This window comes from Salmo salar, chromosome ssa10 (assembly GCF_905237065.1).
Source record: "Salmo salar chromosome ssa10, Ssal_v3.1, whole genome shotgun sequence".
Classification (NCBI taxonomy): domain Eukaryota; kingdom Metazoa; phylum Chordata; class Actinopteri; order Salmoniformes; family Salmonidae; genus Salmo; species Salmo salar.
In genome coordinates, this window is record NC_059451.1 from 39,646,265 (window position 1) to 39,666,264 (window position 20,000).

Sequence of the window (20,000 nt, forward strand, 5' to 3'; positions counted from 1 at the left end):
AGTTTCTGTGTTTGGCTCAGGGTTGTGAAAGAAATAGTGTAAAATGTGTTCACTGTCCTTGGGTTGCTGTTTGTTATATGTGATAGGGAGAAACATAGGCCTTTGGAGCTATGTGAAGAGAAAGCATAACAGTATAAAGATATTTCATATTTCTGCATCTATCAAGACACAGTCAGTCTGTGCTCTGAAATGTGTATTCCAACTGTCTGTGTCCCCCACACCCTGGTCAACACGTATCCTGTACATTACAAACCTAACCTTCAGCTCCATTTTTCACCTTTTTTTACCGTCTGAATATTTGCTTTGTGGCCGGTGGACCCCCAATGCTGACAGAGCTTGGCTGAGTGCCAGGACCTAGAACAATATCAGCCAAGGGGGGTTGGTGAGAGCGAGGAGCCTGGCCAGACACAAACTCACACACAGGAACGTCTGGCCTCTAAGCCGTCAGCACTGCGCCCTGCCTTACATAATGACAGAGTGTGCAGGCATTAAGGCAATTTGTTTGATTTAAGTTGTCAAGGCAGGCTGGACCCTGTCCCTTTCAGCTGGTTTTGATACCCAGGCTCGTGTGTATGTTTTCATTCTGCATACCTCCTCTGTGAAATAAAAACCAGAGGAATGGACAGGCTCACACAGTGGGGTCTCATCTCGGCTCGGGAGGTAATAGACCGTAAGTTCTGTGAGAGGCCAGAGAGAGGGGGGATGGGGAGTGACAGAGGCTAGGGCTACACAGAGGAGGGAGGGAGGGAGAGGAGGAAGAGTAGGGGGAAGAATGAGGAGGGTAGGTGGCAGAGATCAGAGGAGAGAGGGGTGTGAGGAGGAATGAGAATATAAAGGAAGATGAGAGGGTGGAAAGGAGGGAGAGGAAAAGCATAACAGAAAGCAGTAAAGAAGGGTAAGATGAGGGAGGGAAGTGGGTGTCTCTATGAGAGCAGGGATTACTGTGGGTGGGGGGGGCGTTAGCTGCCTAGCTAGTGGCCTTACACTCTCAGACCCATGGTTCTGTTTAAGAGTTCATTTAGAGAAAGAGAAACAGCTCCTTTTCCCCCCTCCGTCCTCTGCTCGGTTCTGCTTGGTCTAACTGCCTGCTAGTGTAGGGCCTTGTTTCACACATCAGCTGTAGACAACACAGTGGGAGAAAGCACGTATGACTTGGCCGGGTGTGTAGATGAATACACATATTGCTAGTAGTTGGTGTGCGTGCGTGTAAGCGTGTGTGTAGTGGGCAGTGTGTGGAACGTTATTGAAAACGTCAACTTAAAGAGTGAGTGGCGCGTCAGGGTTAGTTAGACTGAGCTCTGGGGAACAGAGGAGTTGAATAGAAAGTGATCAAACCAATGTGTGTGTTCACTAGTTCAGCTCTTCATCCCAGAGCTCTGGAGCACTAGTTGGGAAGCAGTAAACTGTTGATCCGTTTCAGCTGTGCAGAACGTGTGTTCACAGTAAACTGTTGATCTGTTTCAGCTGTGCAGAACGTGTGTTCACAGTAAACCGTTGATCCGTTTCAGCTGCGCAGACAGTGTGTGTTCACAGGAAACTGTTGATTCGTTTCAGCTGCGCAGACAGTGTGTGTTCACAGTAAACCGCTGATCCGTTTCAGCTGTGCAGACAGTGTGTGTTCACAGTAAACCGCTGATCCGTTTCAGCTGTGCAGACAGTGTGTGTTCACAGTAAACCGCTGATCCGTTTCAGCTGTGCAGACAGTGTGTGTTCACAGTAAACCGCTGATCCGTTTCAGCTGTGCAGACAGTGGTCCAACCGCATGGTCCAGGTGTATCAACCATGACCAGCTTGGCTTTACATGGTTAAACGTGATCTGGTCCTCAAATGGTCTTGTCAGACACTCTCCAGACAACTTTTAGGGGGTTTTCAACTTCTTGGTCCTTTGAGCTAGATCAGAACAATTGTTGCTAACTAAGGGTTTTCTTTAACAGTAGTATGACTTCCATCTGTATTGATGTGAATATTTTCTCTCCTCCTCAGATCTCCTTTGAGCTGGCTGAGTACACAGCTAATGTGGACGGTGTTGGTACCCTGCGTCTGCTGGACGCTATAAAGACGTGTGGTCTGACCAACAGTGTCAAGTTCTACCAGGCCTCTACTAGTGAACTGTATGGGAAGGTCCAGGAGATCCCTCAGAAAGAGACCACGCCGTTCTACCCCCGCTCACCTTACGGTAAAAACACACGTATACACACACACATACTCACACGTCTCTACTTGGAGTACATTCAGGCTTATTTCATATGAACGCCCTTTGAAGGTTCTATGCCCTGGCACTGCTCTTCAAAAGGTGTGTGTGTGTGTGTGTGTGTGTGTGTGTGTGTGTGTGTGTGTGTGTGTGTGTGTGTGTACAGAGAGGGCTTCAGAGTTGGCGCTCCCTACACACCTCCCCAGGCTAAACGTCTGAAGACTGAGTGGGTCTCACTTTAACAAAGACACCTTTATGCCCAGCGCACACACACACACGTGTCCGTGTGATATCAGGTTTCATGTTCTGTGTTGTCTAAATGTTCTCCTCCCTGACACATTCCCTGCCAGCCTGTCTGGCAACACCTGATCTGACTGTATTGGAGTGAGGGGAGGCAGCATACAATAATAACCAGGACCGGGAGGGGGCATGGTAACCATGGTGACCTCCCTTCTCCTCCTGTCCATGTTAGTGTACTGACCCTGTGACTTAATCAACCAGCAGGGCTCCTCCTTCCTCCCCTCCCTCCCTGAGTCTGTGGCATCTCTCTCTTCTCACTCCTTCCTCCCCTCCCTCCCTGAGTCTGTGGCATCTCTCTCTTCTCTCTCCTTCCTCCCCTCCCTCCCTGAGTCTGTGGCATCTCTCTCTTCTCTCTCCTTCCTCCCTGAGTCTGTGGCATCTCTCTCTTCTCTCTCCTTCCTCCCTGAGTCTGTGGCATCTCTCTCTTCTCTCTCCTTCCTCCCCTCCCTCCCTGAGTCTGTGGCATCTCTCTCTTCTCTCTCCTTCCTCCCTGAGTCTGTGGCATCTCTCTCTTCTCTCACCCTCCTCCCTGAGTCTGTGGCATCTCTCTCTCTCTTCTCTCTCCTTCCTCCCCTCCCTCCCTGAGTCTGTGGCATCTCTCTCTCTCTTCTCTCTCCTTCCTCCCCTCCCTCCCTGAGTCTGTGGCATCTCTCTCTCTCTTCTCTCTCCTTCCTCCCCTCCCTCCCTGAGTCTGTGGCATCTCTCTCTCTCTTCTCTCTCCTTCCTCCCCTCCCTCCCTGAGTCTGTGGCATCTCTCTCTCTCTTCTCTCTCCTTCCTCCCCTCCCTCCCTGAGTCTGTGGCATCTCTCTCTCTCTTCTCTCTCCTTCCTCCCCTCCCTCCCTGAGTCTGTGGCATCTCTCTCTCTCTTCTCTCTCCTTCCTCCCCTCCCTCCCTGAGTCTGTGGCATCTCTCTCATCAGTGGAGAGAGTGAGAGTGCAAGGTTGGAGAGGGAGGTAGGAAGGAGATGAGAAGAGTGAGGAGAGCAAAGAAAGAAGGATGAAAACAGAGGTTATTATTCTTGTGCCTGCTTCTACTCATCATTAGAAAGCAGAAACTATCTGGGGTACAGCACCACTGTACTCTGCTCTCAAATATGATGACTCGACTCTCTCGCTCTCTCTTTCTCGCTCTCTCTTTCTCGCTCTCTCACTCTCTCGCTCTCTCACTCTCTCTCTCTCTCGCTCTCTCTCTCTCTCGCTCTCTCTCTCGCTCTCTCTCGCTCTCTCTTTCGCGCTTTCTCACTCTCTTTCTCACGGTCTCTTTCTCGCTCTCTCTCTCTCGCTCTCTCTTTCTCTGTCTCTCTCTTACTCTTTCTCTCTCTTTCTCTCTCCCCCTCCATCAGGTGCTGCTAAGTTGTATGCTTATTGGATTGTGGTGAACTTCAGGGAGGCCTATAACCTGTTTGCTGTCAACGGGATCCTCTTCAACCACGAGAGCCCCAGAAGAGGTGAGCACTGCTGCCTGTACTGTAGCACACCTCTGCAATGTGCTAACTGCTGCAGTCATGTCTGTTATGGGAGAAGCTCATTCTTACTTTCAGCCTCTTAAAAAATGTAATAATGTGCGTTGAGGTCTGAGAGGTCCTGAGCGCTGGTTTAACCTGATTTACACACCAGGGTGACCTGAAATCAATACCACATGACTGAACACACACACACACACACACACACACACACACACACACACACACACACACACACAGAGAGAGAAACACACACTCTGCTGTGCCCAGGTCAACTATTCAGGTGTTTATGATTTATCCCTAATGAAGGCCACGACCCTAGACAAAGGTCAGAGGTCAGCCAGTAAATCCTAATGGTTTAGAAGAGAGACGGTAGAAACGGGAGGCTGTGGGAATGGGTATATAAGCTAGATTTCAGGGACTGGGTAAGAGACTCCTATGGCTGAATGGAGAGACCGACAGGAGACAGACAGAGAGATGGTAAGGAAGGGAAATGGATTGAGAGAGACGGACATGAAATCCACCAACACACAATCTATCCATATCTAGACAAGAACCACACTGTCCATTACCCCATACCACCTATCCATATCTAGACAACAACCACACTGTCCCTTACCCCCATACCACCTACCCATATCTAGACAAGAACCACACTATCACTTACCCCCATCACCACCTACCCATATCTAGACAAGAACCACACTGTCCATTACCCCCATACCACCTATCCATATCTAGACAACAACCACACTGTCCCTTACCCCATACCACCTATCTATATCTAGACAAGAACCACACTGTCCATTACCACAATCACAAAAGATAATATATCTAGACAAGAACCACACTGTCCCTTACCCCATACCACCTATCTATATCTAGACAAGAACCACACTGTCCATTACCCCATACCACCTATCCATATCTAGACAAGAACCACACTGTCCCTTACCCCATACCACCTATCCATATCTAGACAAGAACCACACTGTCCCTTACCCCCATACCACCTATCTATATCTAGACAACAACCACACTGTCCATTACCCCCATACCACCTACCCATATCTAGACAACAACCACACTGTCCATTACCCCCATACCACCTATCCATATCTAGACAAGAACCACACTGTCCCTTACCCCCATACCACCTACCCATATCTAGACAACAACCACACTGTCCCTTACCCCCATATCACCTATCCATATCTAGACAAGAACCACACTGTCCATTACCCCCATACCACCTATCTATATCTAGACAACAACCACACTGTCCCTTACCCCCATACCACCTATCCATATCTAGACAAGAACCACACTGTCCATTACCCCCATACCACCTATCTATATCTAGACAACAACCACACTGTCCCTTACCCCCATCACCACCTATCCATATCTAGACAAGAACCACACTGTCCATTACCCCATACCACCTACCCATATCTAGACAAGAACCACACTGTCCATTACCCCCATACCACCTACCCATATCTAGACAAGAACCACACTGTCCATTACCCCCATACCACCTACCCATATCTAGACAAGAACCACACTGTCCCTTACCCCCATACCACCTATCTATATCTAGACAACAACCACACTGTCCCTTACCCCCATACCACCTACCCATATCTAGACAAGAACCACACTGTCCCTTACCCCCATACCACCTACCCATATCTAGACAAGAACCACACTGTCCCTTACCCCCATCACCACCTATCCATATCTAGACAAGAACCACACTATCACTTACCCCCATCACCACCTACCCATATCTAGACAAGAACCACACTGTCCATTACCCCCATACCACCTATCCATATCTAGACAACAACCACACTGTCCCTTACCCCATACCACCTATCTATATCTAGACAAGAACCACACTGTCCATTACCCCCATACCACCTATCTATATCTAGACAAGAACCACACTGTCCATTACCCCATACCACCTATCCATATCTAGACAAGAACCACACTGTCCCTTACCCCCATACCACCTATCCATATCTAGACAAGAACCACACTGTCCCTTACCCCCATATCACCTATCCATATCTAGACAACAACCACACTGTCCCTTACCCCCATACCACCTACCCATATCTAGACAAGAACCACACTGTCCCTTACCCCCATACCACCTACCCATATCTAGACAAGAACCACACTGTCCCTTACCCCCATCACCACCTATCCATATCTAGACAAGAACCACACTGTCCCTTACCCCCATCACCACCTACCCATATCTAGACAAGAACCACACTGTCCCTTACCCCCATACCACCTATCCATATCTAGACAAGAACCACACTGTCCCTTACCCCCATACCACCTATCCATATCTAGACAAGAACCACACTGTCCATTACCCCCATATCACCTATCCATATCTAGACAACAACCACACTGTCCATTACCCCCAACACCCCCTACCCATATCTAGACAAGAACCACACTGTCCATTACCCCATACCACCTATCCATATCTAGACAAGAACCACACTGTCCATTACCCCCATACCACCTACCCATATCTAGACAAGAACCACACTGTCCCTTACCCCATCACCACCTATCCATATCTAGACAAGAACCACACTGTCCCTTACCCCCATCACCACCTACCCATATCTAGACAAGAACCACACTGTCCCTTACCCCATACCACCTACCCATATCTAGACAAGAACCACACTGTCCATTACCCCATCACCACCTATCCATATCTAGACAAGAACCACACTGTCCATTACCCCCATCACCACCTATCCATATCTAGACAAGAACCACACTGTCCCTTACCCCATACCACCTATCCATATCTAGACAAGAACCACACTGTCCCTTACCCCCATACCACCTATCCATATCTAGACAAGAACCACACTGTCCCTTACCCCCATACCACCTATCCATATCTAGACAAGAACCACACTGTCCCTTACCCCATACCACCTATCCATATCTAGACAAGAACCACACTGTCCCTTACCCCCATACCACCTACCCATATCTAGACAAGAACCACACTGTCCATTACCCCATACCACCTATCCATATCTAGACAACAACCACACTGTCCATTACCCCCAACACCCCCTACCCATATCTAGACAAGAACCACACTGTCCATTACCCCATACCACCTATCCATATCTAGACAAGAACCACACTGTCCCTTACCCCCATATCACCTATCCATATCTAGACAAGAACCACACTGTCCCTTACCCCCATACCACCTATCCATATCTAGACAAGAACCACACTGTCCATTACCCCCATACCACCTATCCATATCTAGACAAGAACCACACTGTCCCTTACCCCCATACCACCTATCCATATCTAGACAACAACCACACTGTCCCTTACCCCATACCACCTACCCATATCTAGACAACAACCACACTGTCCATTACCCCATACCACCTATCCATATCTAGACAAGAACCACACTGTCCATTACCCCATACCACCTATCCATATCTAGACAAGAACCACACTGTCCATTACCCCATCACCACCTATCCATATCTAGACAAGAACCACACTGTCCATTACCCCCATACCACCTATCCATATCTAGACAAGAACCACACTGTCCCTTACCCCCATACCACCTACCCATATCTAGACAAGAACCACACTGTCCATTACCCCCATCACCACCTATCCATATCTAGACAACAACCACACTGTCCCTTACCCCATACCACCTATCCATATCTAGACAAGAACCACACTGTCCCTTACCCCATACCACCTATCCATATCTAGACAAGAACCACACTGTCCATTACCCCCATCACCACCTATCCATATCTAGACAACAACCACACTGTCCCTTACCCCATACCACCTATCCATATCTAGACAAGAACCACACTGTCCCTTACCCCATACCACCTACCCATATCTAGACAAGAACCACACTGTCCATTACCCCCATCACCACCTATCCATATCTAGACAACAACCACACTGTCCCTTACCCCATATCACCTATCCATATCTAGACAACAACCACACTGTCCCTTACCCCATACCACCTACCCATATCTAGACAAGAACCACACTGTCCCTTACCCCCATACCACCTATCCATATCTAGACAAGAACCACACTGTCCCTTACCCCCATACCACCTACCCATATCTAGACAAGAACCACACTGTCCCTTACCCCCATACCACCTACCCATATCTAGACAAGAACCACACTGTCCATTACCCCCATCACCACCTATCCATATCTAGACAACAACCACACTGTCCCTTACCCCATACCACCTATCCATATCTAGACAAGAACCACACTGTCCCTTACCCCATACCACCTATCCATATCTAGACAAGAACTACACTGTCCATTACCCCCATACCACCTACCCATATCTATACAAGAACCACACTGTCCCTTACCCCATCACCACCTACCCATATCTAGACAAGAACCACACTGTCCCTTACCCCCATCACCACCTATCCATATCTAGACAAGAACCACACTGTCCATTACCCCATACCACCTATCCATATCTAGACAAGAACCACACTGTCCATTACCCCCATACCACCTACCCATATCTAGACAAGAACCACACTGTCCCTTACCCCATACCACCTACCCATATCTAGACAACAACCACACTGTCCCTTACCCCATACCACCTACCCATATCTAGACAAGAACCACACTGTCCCTTACCCCATACCACCTATCCATATCTAGACAACAACCACACTGTCCCTTACCCCCATCACCACCTACCCATATCTAGACAACAACCACACTGTCCCTTACCCCATCACCACCTATCCATATCTAGACAAGAACCACACTGTCCCTTACCCCCATACCACCTATCCATATCTAGACAAGAACCACACTGTCCATTACCCCCATACCACCTACCCATATCTAGACAAGAACCACACTGTCCATTACCCCATCACCACCTACCCATATCTAGACAAGAACCACACTGTCCCTTACCCCATCACCACCTATCCATATCTAGACAAGAACCACACTGTCCCTTACCCCATACCACCTATCCATATCTAGACAACAACCACACTGTCCATTACCCCCATACCACCTATCCATATCTAGACAAGAACCACACTGTCCATTACCCCATCACCACCTATCCATATCTAGACAAGAACCACACTGTCCATTACCCCCATCACCACCTATCCATATCTAGACAAGAACCACACTGTCCATTACCCCCATCACCACCTATCCATATCTAGACAAGAACCACACTGTCCATTACCCCCATCACCACCTACCCATATCTAGACAAGAACCACACTGTCCCTTACCCCCATCACCACCTACCCATATCTAGACAACAACCACACTGTCCCTTACCCCCATCACCACCTACCCATATCTAGACAACAACCACACTGTCCCTTACCCCCATCACCACCTATCCATATCTAGACAAGAACCACACTGTCCCTTACCCCCATCACCACCTATCCATATCTTGACAACAACCACACTGTCCCTTACCCCCATCACCACCTACCCATATCTAGACAACAACCACACTGTCCCTTACCCCCATCACCACCTACCCATATCTAGACAACAACCACACTGTCCATTACCCCATACCACCTATCCATATCTAGACAAGAACCACACTGTCCCTTACCCCCATACCACCTACCCATATCTAGACAAGAACCACACTGTCCCTTACCCCATACCACCTACCCATATCTAGACAAGAACCACACTGTCCCTTACCCCCATACCACCTACCCATATCTAGACAAGAACCACACTCTCTCGCTCTCTCGCTCTCTCGCTCTCTCGCTCTCTCGCTCTCTCGCTCTCTCTCGCTCTCTCTCTCTCTCTCTCAGCATTGTTGCAGCAGGATGTTTTATCTTGGCCTCACCTCTCCTGCTCGGAGTTATATCTGTTGTTGCTCATAAACCATGAAAGCTCTCGTCAGATTACTCTGTGTGGCGAAACGTCCCCACTCACACTTTTACGTGTCGCTGCAGCATTACTTAACCCAGGGTGGCGTTTTTGTTGGCTGGCCCATTCTCTGTTTACCCAGAGCCCCCGGTTCCTGTTATGACCCCGGCCATCGCAGAGAGCGGGTTTTGGACTCCCCCTCTTTCACTACTCAGGAGGGGTAGATGTGTGTGTACGTGTGCACGGGCAGGCGTGTGTGTGTGCGCACGGGCAGGCGTGTGTGCATGGGCAGGCGTGTGTGTGTGTGTGTGTGTGGCAGTAGTGGTCATGACTCCGATCCCTCACGGCACATTTCCTTTATAAACTCATAAAATCCCAGTGAATTCAACAGGAAAAGGGGGAGTCTGATTTGAAGAAATGTGTGAAATAACAAAGTATAGGAGAGAGAAGAAGAGAAGGAAGACAGAGGTCAGACAGTATTCTCAGTCATTACAGACTTACAATGTGTATAATGAGCGGTGCAAAGCAGTGTTTCTGTGGATGTGTTAGATATTAAAAGGCCATTCATTACCTGCCTGCTGCCCTCCCTCTCCCCTCCCTCTGGGTCATTAGTCACTAATGGAGCTGGGAGCTGATGATGTCATACAATTCTGTAGAAATGACATCACTGTCTCCTCTACCTCAACCCCCACATACAGGAAACACTTGTCCCAGCGTGCCACAAGTGGCCTGGTGGAGGGTGTGTTTTCATTTGTGTGTGTGTGTGTGTGTGTGAGGCTGGCTGGCCATGTATGAGGGAGTTTTCCAGAATGACCCGGAACATTGAGTCCCATTGCTCCTGGCCTTTATCTGTCTAACTGGGCACCAGTCACACCACTGTTCCGGTCTGGTGTGGTGGCTGCTGGGAAAGGGCTGGACTGAAAGGATGACCTGACCACACACTCTCTTTCTCACTGCTGTCTCCAAGGTTTCCTTCTATCCTTCTTTCTTTCCTGTCGTTCTGATGAGGTTGCCACGGTTAACAAATAGCATCTCGCTCTCTTTCACTCTCTCTCGCTCGCTCCATCTGTTCCTCCTTCGTTCCTTCCTGTCGTTGTGGTGAACAAAAAGCTTTGTCTGTTCCCAGGTCAGCTCCTAGCTAGGATGATGAGTTAATCCCAGCTGGAATTTATCTTCAGGATTTTCTTACCTCGTCTCTTAAACACCAGCCTGTTCCACCAATAAACATAGGATTCTTATTTTTCTGTTGTAGAAAGGTTCTGGAATCAGAGCTCAGGACAGTTGAGAAAGGAAAATAACCTTTGGGCTAATCCAGCATGAACAAAAGCAAACAATGTATCAGGCCGTATCTACCGGCCTGGACGGTTCACACTGTGGCTAGGTGGTTATAGCTCTTGAATGGTTAGCTTAGCCAGTTAGCCATAACAAACACAGCCCCCCTGCTGATACGGCTTGGGGATTAGCATGCCGCACACACAGTAAATGGACTCCATATTGGCCCTGTAATAAGATACACAGCAGCTTTACTGAGTAGCTCACACAGAGTAGCTTAGGACCCTACAGGATCACTAACCAGAACTGAACTGCCTCATCTGTCAATAATCTCTCTGTAGGTCTCATTTGATGTCTGTCTGATAGGCTTTATACTATTATAGGCTCTCAGGTATCAAGCCCTCGGCACACCTGCTGATTTTAAATGTGCCTGTCTGCAGTACAAAAGGTTATATCAGAGTTATAACCTCAGGCTTGAGGTCACGTCCCTCAGCTGTACTGTACTCTCGCTGTATGATAGTGGTGAGCGATTCGTGATATTCTAGGTCGTTTCGGTTCAATTATTCAACAATTTTATTTCAACATTTATTACATTAAGAAATAATGACATTAGCATGATTTTGGAGCTTTTTAATGGAAATTCTAAAGCCCAAAATAGTGAACATTCAATTGAAAATATTCCATTGCCTCTGTCAGGTCCACAGTGGGTAGACATCAATAGAAAAATAGGAACTTACTATGAAATAATAAAATATTTCAGTTGTATATATTGCTTAGTTTTTATTTGATGACTTTATACTTTTTCATTCCTTAAAGTCATCATCTCATCTTTGCCAAGCAGTAGCAGCCAGCCACACAACGTTCTCTCTGTGCTCTCAATACTGGCCTGTCTTTAGTCATCCTATTTAGCCAGGCTAGGCTGCCTAAGTATGCTGCAGAGCTCTCTGACAATAATTTACTAGTTCTTCATAGTAGATAAGGCATACTTTCACAAACTGTCTCTCTGCCTCTATCTTTAGAGGTTGACCGATTTTATGATTTTTCAACACCAATACCGATTATTGGAGGACCAAATAAAGCCGATACCGATTAATCGGCCAAATTTTATTTTTATTTATTTATTTGTAATAATGACAATTACACAATACTGAATGAACACTTTTATTTTAACTTAATATAATACATTAATAAAATCAATTTAGCCTCAAATAAATAATGAAACATGCTCAATTTGGTTTAAATAATGCAAAAACAAAGTGTTGGAGAAGAAAGTAAAAGTGCCATGTAAAAAAGCTAATGTTTAAGTTCCTTGCTCAGAAAATATGAAAGCTGGTGGTTCCTTTTAACATGAGTTTTCAATATTCCCAGGTAAGAAGTTTTAGGTTGTAGTTAGGAATTATAGGACTATTTCTCTCTATACCATTTGTATTTCATATACCTTTGACTATTGGATGTTCTTATAGGCACTATAGTATTGCCAGTGTAACAATATAGCTTCTGTCCCTCTCCTCGCCCCTACCTGGGCTCAAACCAGGAACACATCGACAACAGCCACCCTCGAAGCATCGTTACTCATCACTCCACAAAAGCCGCGGCCCTTGCAGAGCAAGGGGAACAACTACTTCAAGGTGTCAGAGCGAGTGACGTCACCGATTGAAACGCTATTAGCGCGCACCCTGCTAACTAGCTAGCCATTTCACATCGGTTACACCAGCCTAATCTCGGGAATTGATAGGCTTGAAGTCATAAACAGCTCAATGCTTGAAGCACAGCGAAGAGCTGCTGACAAATGCACGAAAGTGCTGTTTGAATGAATGCTTACGAGCCTGCTGCTGCCTTCCACCGCTCAGACTGCTCTATCAAATATCAAATCATAGACTTAATTATAACATAATAACACACAGAAATACGAGCCTTTGGTCATTAATATGGTCAAATCCGGAAACTATCATTTCGAAAACAAAACGTTTATTCTTTCAGTGAAATACGGAACCGTTCCATATTTTATCTAACGGGTGGCATCCCTAAGTCTAAATATTTCTGTTACATTGCACAACCTTCATTGTTATGTCATAATTATGTACAATTCTGGAAAATTAATTACGGTCTTTGTTAGGAAGAAGTGGTCTTCACACAGTTCACAACGAGCCAGGCGGCCCAAACTGCTGCATATACCCTGACTCTGCTTGCACAGAATGCAAGAGAAGTGACACAATTTACCTAGTTAAAAGGAATTAATGTTAGCAGGCAATATTAACTAAATATGCAGGTTTAAAAATATATACTTGTGTATACATACATACATACAGCCACTATCCCAGTACACGCCCAGCCTCCTTCCCTTTCATCTATCTGGTTTTAATCACTATTTCATGTAAAGATCATATTGTAGAAATGTAATGGAATATATTTGGTGGTATTAAAGTGGTTATTTTTTTAAAGGATATCTTTTGGAGGTGTTCATTCAAGAGGTTTTGAGTGGAATCTTCCATCCTGCGCCCTCACAGAGCGTAGCTTAGCATTGCTCAGCGTGACTGAGCTGTTTCATTTTTCGTTCTGTCGTTCCATCTTTTCTGTTGAGAGAGGGCTGATAAAAGGAAGCCTAAACATGAGGTGAACTGTGGCCAGGTGAAGAGGAGAGAGACACCCCAGACGACAGGTGTTGAAAAGACTCTCTCCTTCCTCTTCCCCTTCCCCCTCTCCAAGTCCACCCTTCCTTCTCACTTGACCCAATGACTTCATCTCTCATCCCACCTCGAAGGCGGGGCCAGCAGGGCTGTGATGTCACTAGTCTCGCTCTCAGGTGCATCTTCACTCATCACCACACCTGTGTTTATGTTGCTGGGCGGCTACGGTGACTAAGCATCTGGATGACTGAGGTGATGCTTTTAGCTGTGCTAATGACACTCTGAGGTTACGAAACCTCTCACCCACCTTTCCCACCACCTCATCACTCAGTTTTTTTTCTGAGTTGATTGGTGTTGGATAATAGTTGAGGTGTGATGGGGTGTGAGGTGTGTGGGGTGTGATGTCTAAGTTGGCCTTGTCTGATTGGCCAGAAAGAATCAGACGTTTTGAAGGGGGAAAACGTTTAAGCTCTCTTGTTTATGTTTTGTCTCTGGGTCAAACACATTGTTTCATCTCTCTGTTCTGTCAAGTGTGTTCCGTCATACGAGAAACATACCACTCACTCACTCACTCACTCACCAAACCTCCACAAATCTGTTCTCTCACTCGATCTCATTGGATCGCACCTGAGAAGATTTAGGGAGCAGCTGACTCGCTCTTTTTCTCTCTCCGTCTCCAATATTCCCCCCTTCATTGTTCGCTCCCTTCCTTCCCTCCTGTTGAGTTGATTCTCTCAGGTGTGAACAGACACTGCATTAGTGGAGAGAAAGAGAGGTTCACTTATTTTGGATGAAATGCAACTATTTTCTCCATTTTATATGTGGATCCATCAGGACCTAAGTTGTGCAACGATGGCAGATGACTGCTGACAGTTCATTGGCCCTGTGTGTGTGTGTTCATGCGTGCGTACTGTACGTGCATGCCTGATGACCATCCAAGCAATGTTCAAAACCCTCAGCCGCACTGGGAAATTAGTCAGCTGCTCCAGTCATAATTCAGTATTGATAACGAGTGTTAGAGAGGTCACTGAAATCTCTCTGTAGAACTCTTTACTTTACAGAAAATAAATATTTACAAAAAAAATCCAGATAATTTATTCCCTGTATTAGCTGTGTACGTAGTCGTACTGAGGTTAGTTAGGGGTAATAGAGGGTCGGCCCAAATCCCTACCTGTGTGGGGATGGGTGGGGGAATAGTAATGCCGGGGGGAGGGCTTTCACATGGAATCTCTCACTAAGCCACTCACCCCCTGGGCCCTTGCTCCCTGACAGTAAAGGATTATGGGATTTGGAGTTCTGGAGGAATTCCAGAACAGGTGCGTTCTGGAACCCCTCTGTTAATGAAACTCAGACGTTTCCATGACAACTCAGCAGCATTCAACTGAAACTCGAAAGCAGCGGTTACTTTTAAATCTTTTTTTGTCAGTATTAATGCATTTAAAAAATAATTACAGACAAGGTTAGTTCAAACAGGTTATTTTTTTACAATTTTATTTTACCTTTATTTAACTAGTCAAGTCAGTTAAGAACAAATTCTTATTTTCAATGACGGCCTAGGAACAGTGGTTTAACTGCCTTGTTCAGTGGCAGAACGACACATTTTTACCTTGTCAGCTTGGGGATTCCTTTCGGTTGCTAGTCCGACGCTCTAACCACTAGGCTACCTGCCGCCCCACCCCCAGGTTTAAGGACAGGTAGCAGCCATGTCACATACCTGGAATGAATTAGATTTTGTGAGCTTTGCAATGACCAGTGTTTGTGTGAGTAAGAGTAAGCTTACCGACAAAGAAACTGCTTAGCTGTCCAGTCTGGTCTGAGCGGAAACAAACGCGCGCACACACACACACACAAGCACACACACAGGGCAGGCACACACACATGGAGAGAAAAGCTCCCACATTACTGTATGGTACTGTGTGTGAGTCAGACAGAGCCATTTTGAGCTCTGTATGTCTGTAAGGCTGGTCCGTCATGGAGTTTGAAGGCAGACTTCATAACTCATCATCCCTCAGCATTATGGCTCAGAGTTATTATGGTAGAGTTACTGCAGCTCAAAGAGCCTGAATATCCCTACAGTGCCAACTCAAGAAGACTAGTCTCCCTACCAGCCTGATCCTCTCACTCTAGACCCCACGGGACTAACCCAACCCCCCCCACGGGACTAACCCATCTACCCCCTAGGACTAACCCATCTACCCCCTAGGACTAACCCATCTACCCCCTAGGACTGACCCATCTACCCCCTAGGACTGACCCATCTACCCCCCTAGGACTGACCCAATCACCCCCCTAGGACTGACCCAATCACCCCCCTAGGACTGACCCAATCACCCCCTAGGACTGACCCAATCACCCCCCTAGGACTGACCCAATCACCCCCCTAGGACTGACCCAATCACCCCCTAGGACTGACCCAATCACCCCCCTAAGACTAACCCAACTACCCCCTAGGACTAACCCAACTACCCCCTTAGGACTGACCCAACTACCCCCCCAGGACTGACCCAACCACCCCCTTAGGACTAACCCAACCACCCCCTTAGGACTGACCCAACTACTCCCACGGGACTAACCCATCTACCCCCCGGGACTAACCCATCTACCCCCCAGGACTGACCCATCTACCCCCCCAGGACTGACCCATCTACCCCCCAGGACTGACCCATCTACCCCCCCAGGACTGACCCATCTACCCCCCAGGACTGACCCATCTACCCCCCCAGGACTGACCCATCTACCCCCCCAGGACTGACCCATCTACCCCCCTAGGACTAACCCAACTTCCCCCAGGACTGACCCATCTACCCCCCTAGGACTAACCCAACTACCCCCTAGGACTAACCCAACTACCCCCAGGACTGACCCAACTACCCGGACCCTCCCTGGTCATGTCTGGCTCTACATGCCCCTCTCCTGGCCAAGTGGACTAGACTGGCTTGGGGTGGGGTGGAGTGGAGTGAGGTGGGGTAGTGTGGGATGCGAACATCTTCCTTAAGACTCAGCCCTCCATCCCTCCGCGCCCTCCATCCCTCCATTCCCAATCCCTCCATCCCTCCATTCCCAATCCCTCCATACCTCCATTCCCCATACCTCCATTCCATTTTACATTTACATTTTAGTCATTTAGCAGACGCTCTTATCCAGAGCGACTTACAGTAAATGCATACATTTCATAAATGTTTTTTTCCGTACTGGTCCCCTGTGGGAATCGAACCCACAACCCTGGCGTTGCAAACACCATGCTCTACCAACTGAGCCACACGGGACCGCGAGTCCCGTGTGACAATGTAGCCCGTGTCTTAGGTTTTTCCTGTCCCTTCTCTCGCCAAGGAAACAAAATGAAATGGGAAGAAAAAAAAGGACAGGATTTAAGGAAGAGAGAGAGAGAGAGTGTGTGAGAGATACTGGCATGGGTTTTGCTGTCTGCTCGGTTTTCACGGCTCATGGTTTTATTGGACTTTCCGCGGGCCTGCAGGGCGAGGTTAAATGGCCACCGCCGCCCCATGCACACGCACACACACACCAACCCGACCGTCCTGTGATGCTGCTCCCAGTAAAGGAACACACATGAACATTAGGGCCAGTAACAGAGCAGACTTTGTCTTCCTCAGCAGGTCATTGGGGCCAGTAACAGAGCAGACTGTCTTCCTCAGCAGGTCATTAGGGCCAGTAACAGAGCAGACTGTCTTCCTCAGCAGGTCATTAGGGCCAGTAACAGAGCAGACTGTCTTCCTCAGCAGGTCATTAGGGCCAGTAACAGAGCAGACTGTCTTCCTCAGCAGGTCATTAGGGCCAGTAACTGAGCAGACTGTCTTCCTCAGCAGATCATTAGGGCCAGTAACTGAGCAGACTTTGTCTTCCTCAGCAGGTCATTAGGGCCAGTAACAGAGCAGACTGTCTTCCTCAGCAGGTCATTAGGGCCAGTAACAGAGCAGACTGTCTTACTCAGCAGGTCATTAGGGCCAGTAACAGAGCAGACTTTGTCTTCCTCAGCAGGTCATTGGGGCCAGTAACAGAGCAGACTGTCTTCCTCAGCAGGTCATTAGGGCCAGTAACAGAGCAGACTTTGTCTTCCTTAGCAGGTCATTAGGGCCAGTAACTGAGCAGACTGTCTTCCTCAGCAGGTCATTAGGGCCAGTAACTGAGCAGACTTTGTCTTCCTCAGCAGGTCATTAGGGCCAGTAACAGAGCAGACTGTCTTCCTCAGCAGGTCATTGGGGCCAGTAACAGAGCAGACTGTCTTCCTCAGCAGGTCATTAGGGCCAGTAACAGAGCAGACTGTCTTCCTCAGCAGGTCATTAGGGCCAGTAACAGAGCAGACTGTCTTCCTCAGCAGGTCATTAGGGCCAGTAACAGAGCAGACTTTGTCTTCCTTAGCAGGTCATTAGGGCCAGTAACTGAGCAGACTGTCTTCCTCAGCAGGTCATTAGGGCCAGTAACTGAGCAGACTTTGTCTTCCTCAGCAGGTCATTAGGGCCAGTAACAGAGCAGACTTTGTCTTACGCAGCAAGTCATTAGGGTCAGAGTATTGTGTGTTTGGGGCAGTGCAGAGCTCCAAAACCCCAGTTGGCCCTAGGGAGGGAGGAGACCCACTGACCACTCCAAACAGAGGTGTGAGCTTTACTGGCCAAAGGAGTATAGGTGTGCCAGCCTGCTTGCCCCAGTGTGTGTGTGGTTTTGTGTGCCTGCCCTAGCCTTGCCTGCTTGGGGAAATTAGGTTTAGTTTATTAATGGATTGAGCTAGGGGTTTAGGTGTCCCTCCCTGTGTTTCCTTTAGGCCTACACCTTCAGGCTGGTGCGTTGTGGTAACCTGAGTTTAACCTGCTCAACAGGAGTTTGGATTGGATAGATTACAGTTCAGGTGGGAGCCTCGCCATCCTATAGTGTACACTGCTACCACCACAGTTATCAGTCAGGGTTGTAGTTACACTGCTACCACCACAGTTATCAGTCAGGGTTGTAGTTACACTGCTACCACCACAGGTATCAGTCAGGGTTGTAGTTACACTGCTACCACCACAGTTATCAGTCAGGGTTGTAGTTACACTGCTACCACCACAGGTATCAGTCAGGGTTGTAGTTACACTGCTACCACCACAGTTATCAGTCAGGGTTGTAGTTACACTGCTACCACCACAGTTATCAGTCAGGGTTGTAGTTACACTGCTACCACCACAGTTATCAGTCAGGGTTGTAGTTACACTGCTACCACCACAGTTATCAGTCAGGGTTGTAGTTACACTGCTACCACCACAGTTATCAGTCAGGGTTGTAGTTACACCGCTACCACCACAGTTATCAGTCAGGGTTGTAGTTACACCGCTACCACCACAGTTATCAGTCAGGGTTGTAGTTACACCTCTACCACCACAGTTATCAGTCAGGGTTGTAGTTACACTGCCCATGCCCAGTCTGTGGGATTTGTCGCACTTTAAGTATGGGAAGTGTGTGTGTTAGTGTGTGTGCGTGCGTGCGTGCGTGTGTGTGTGCCAGTGACATCAGCATGATGATAATGGCTTGATAAGCTTATTTTGCTGGTGACCTGGTTTGTAACACACACACACTTTTTCTTATAACAAGTTAAAATGCTAATAAATCTGAGATTCTACTTCCCAGTGTAAATGACCTGGTAGATAGAGAAAGCATTGAAAGCACCCAGGGCAGAGATGTTACTGTGTGGGTTGAGACAGGACCACTCTGACACCAGGGCTTTTCTAACATTTAGCTTCGCTTCATGACCACAAGCTATTTTCAAATGAAGATGTCAAAGATAGTTATTCACAATGTTGATGGTTCCATCTTCAAGTGAATAATGGACAGCTTTGATGACAGCCTTTGATAGCTTGTATTTCACCCTTAAAACTGATCAAATTTGAAAATGCAGTTTTGTTATTGTGATTTAGCATCAGTGTAGTTCTATAATATACAGCAAAGAGTTTTACATCAAATACTGTAAAACAATGCAGTGGTGACATGGCCATAAGCACACAATTCCCGGCCCCCCAAACAACACAAAACACGCTTTAGTCCTCAAAATAAGTCTGTCTAGTGTAACTTTCTAGTCTAGGGTCTGGTTTCCCTCAACCTCTAAAGCTGTTGCTTTTATAATGAAATAATTACTACAAATGTGGTGTGTGTGTTTGCGTGTGTGATTGGGTTCATGGGATTGTGCTG

The 20,000-nt window shown here is 47.4% G+C and overlaps 1 protein-coding gene across 2 annotated transcripts in view; it reads left to right on the top strand.

Annotated features, from left to right (window-relative positions):
• The window catches only part of gmds (GDP-mannose 4,6-dehydratase), a 229,760-nt gene that overhangs the window by 71,321 nt on the left and 138,439 nt on the right, over positions 1-20,000 (top strand). For both annotated transcript variants that reach the window (XM_014123207.2, NM_001141373.1), the window contains 2 exons: positions 1,984-2,176; positions 3,835-3,939. In XM_014123207.2, the coding sequence (XP_013978682.1) occupies positions 1,984-2,176; positions 3,835-3,939 (298 nt within the window). The remainder of the gene's footprint in view (positions 1-1,983; positions 2,177-3,834; positions 3,940-20,000) is intronic.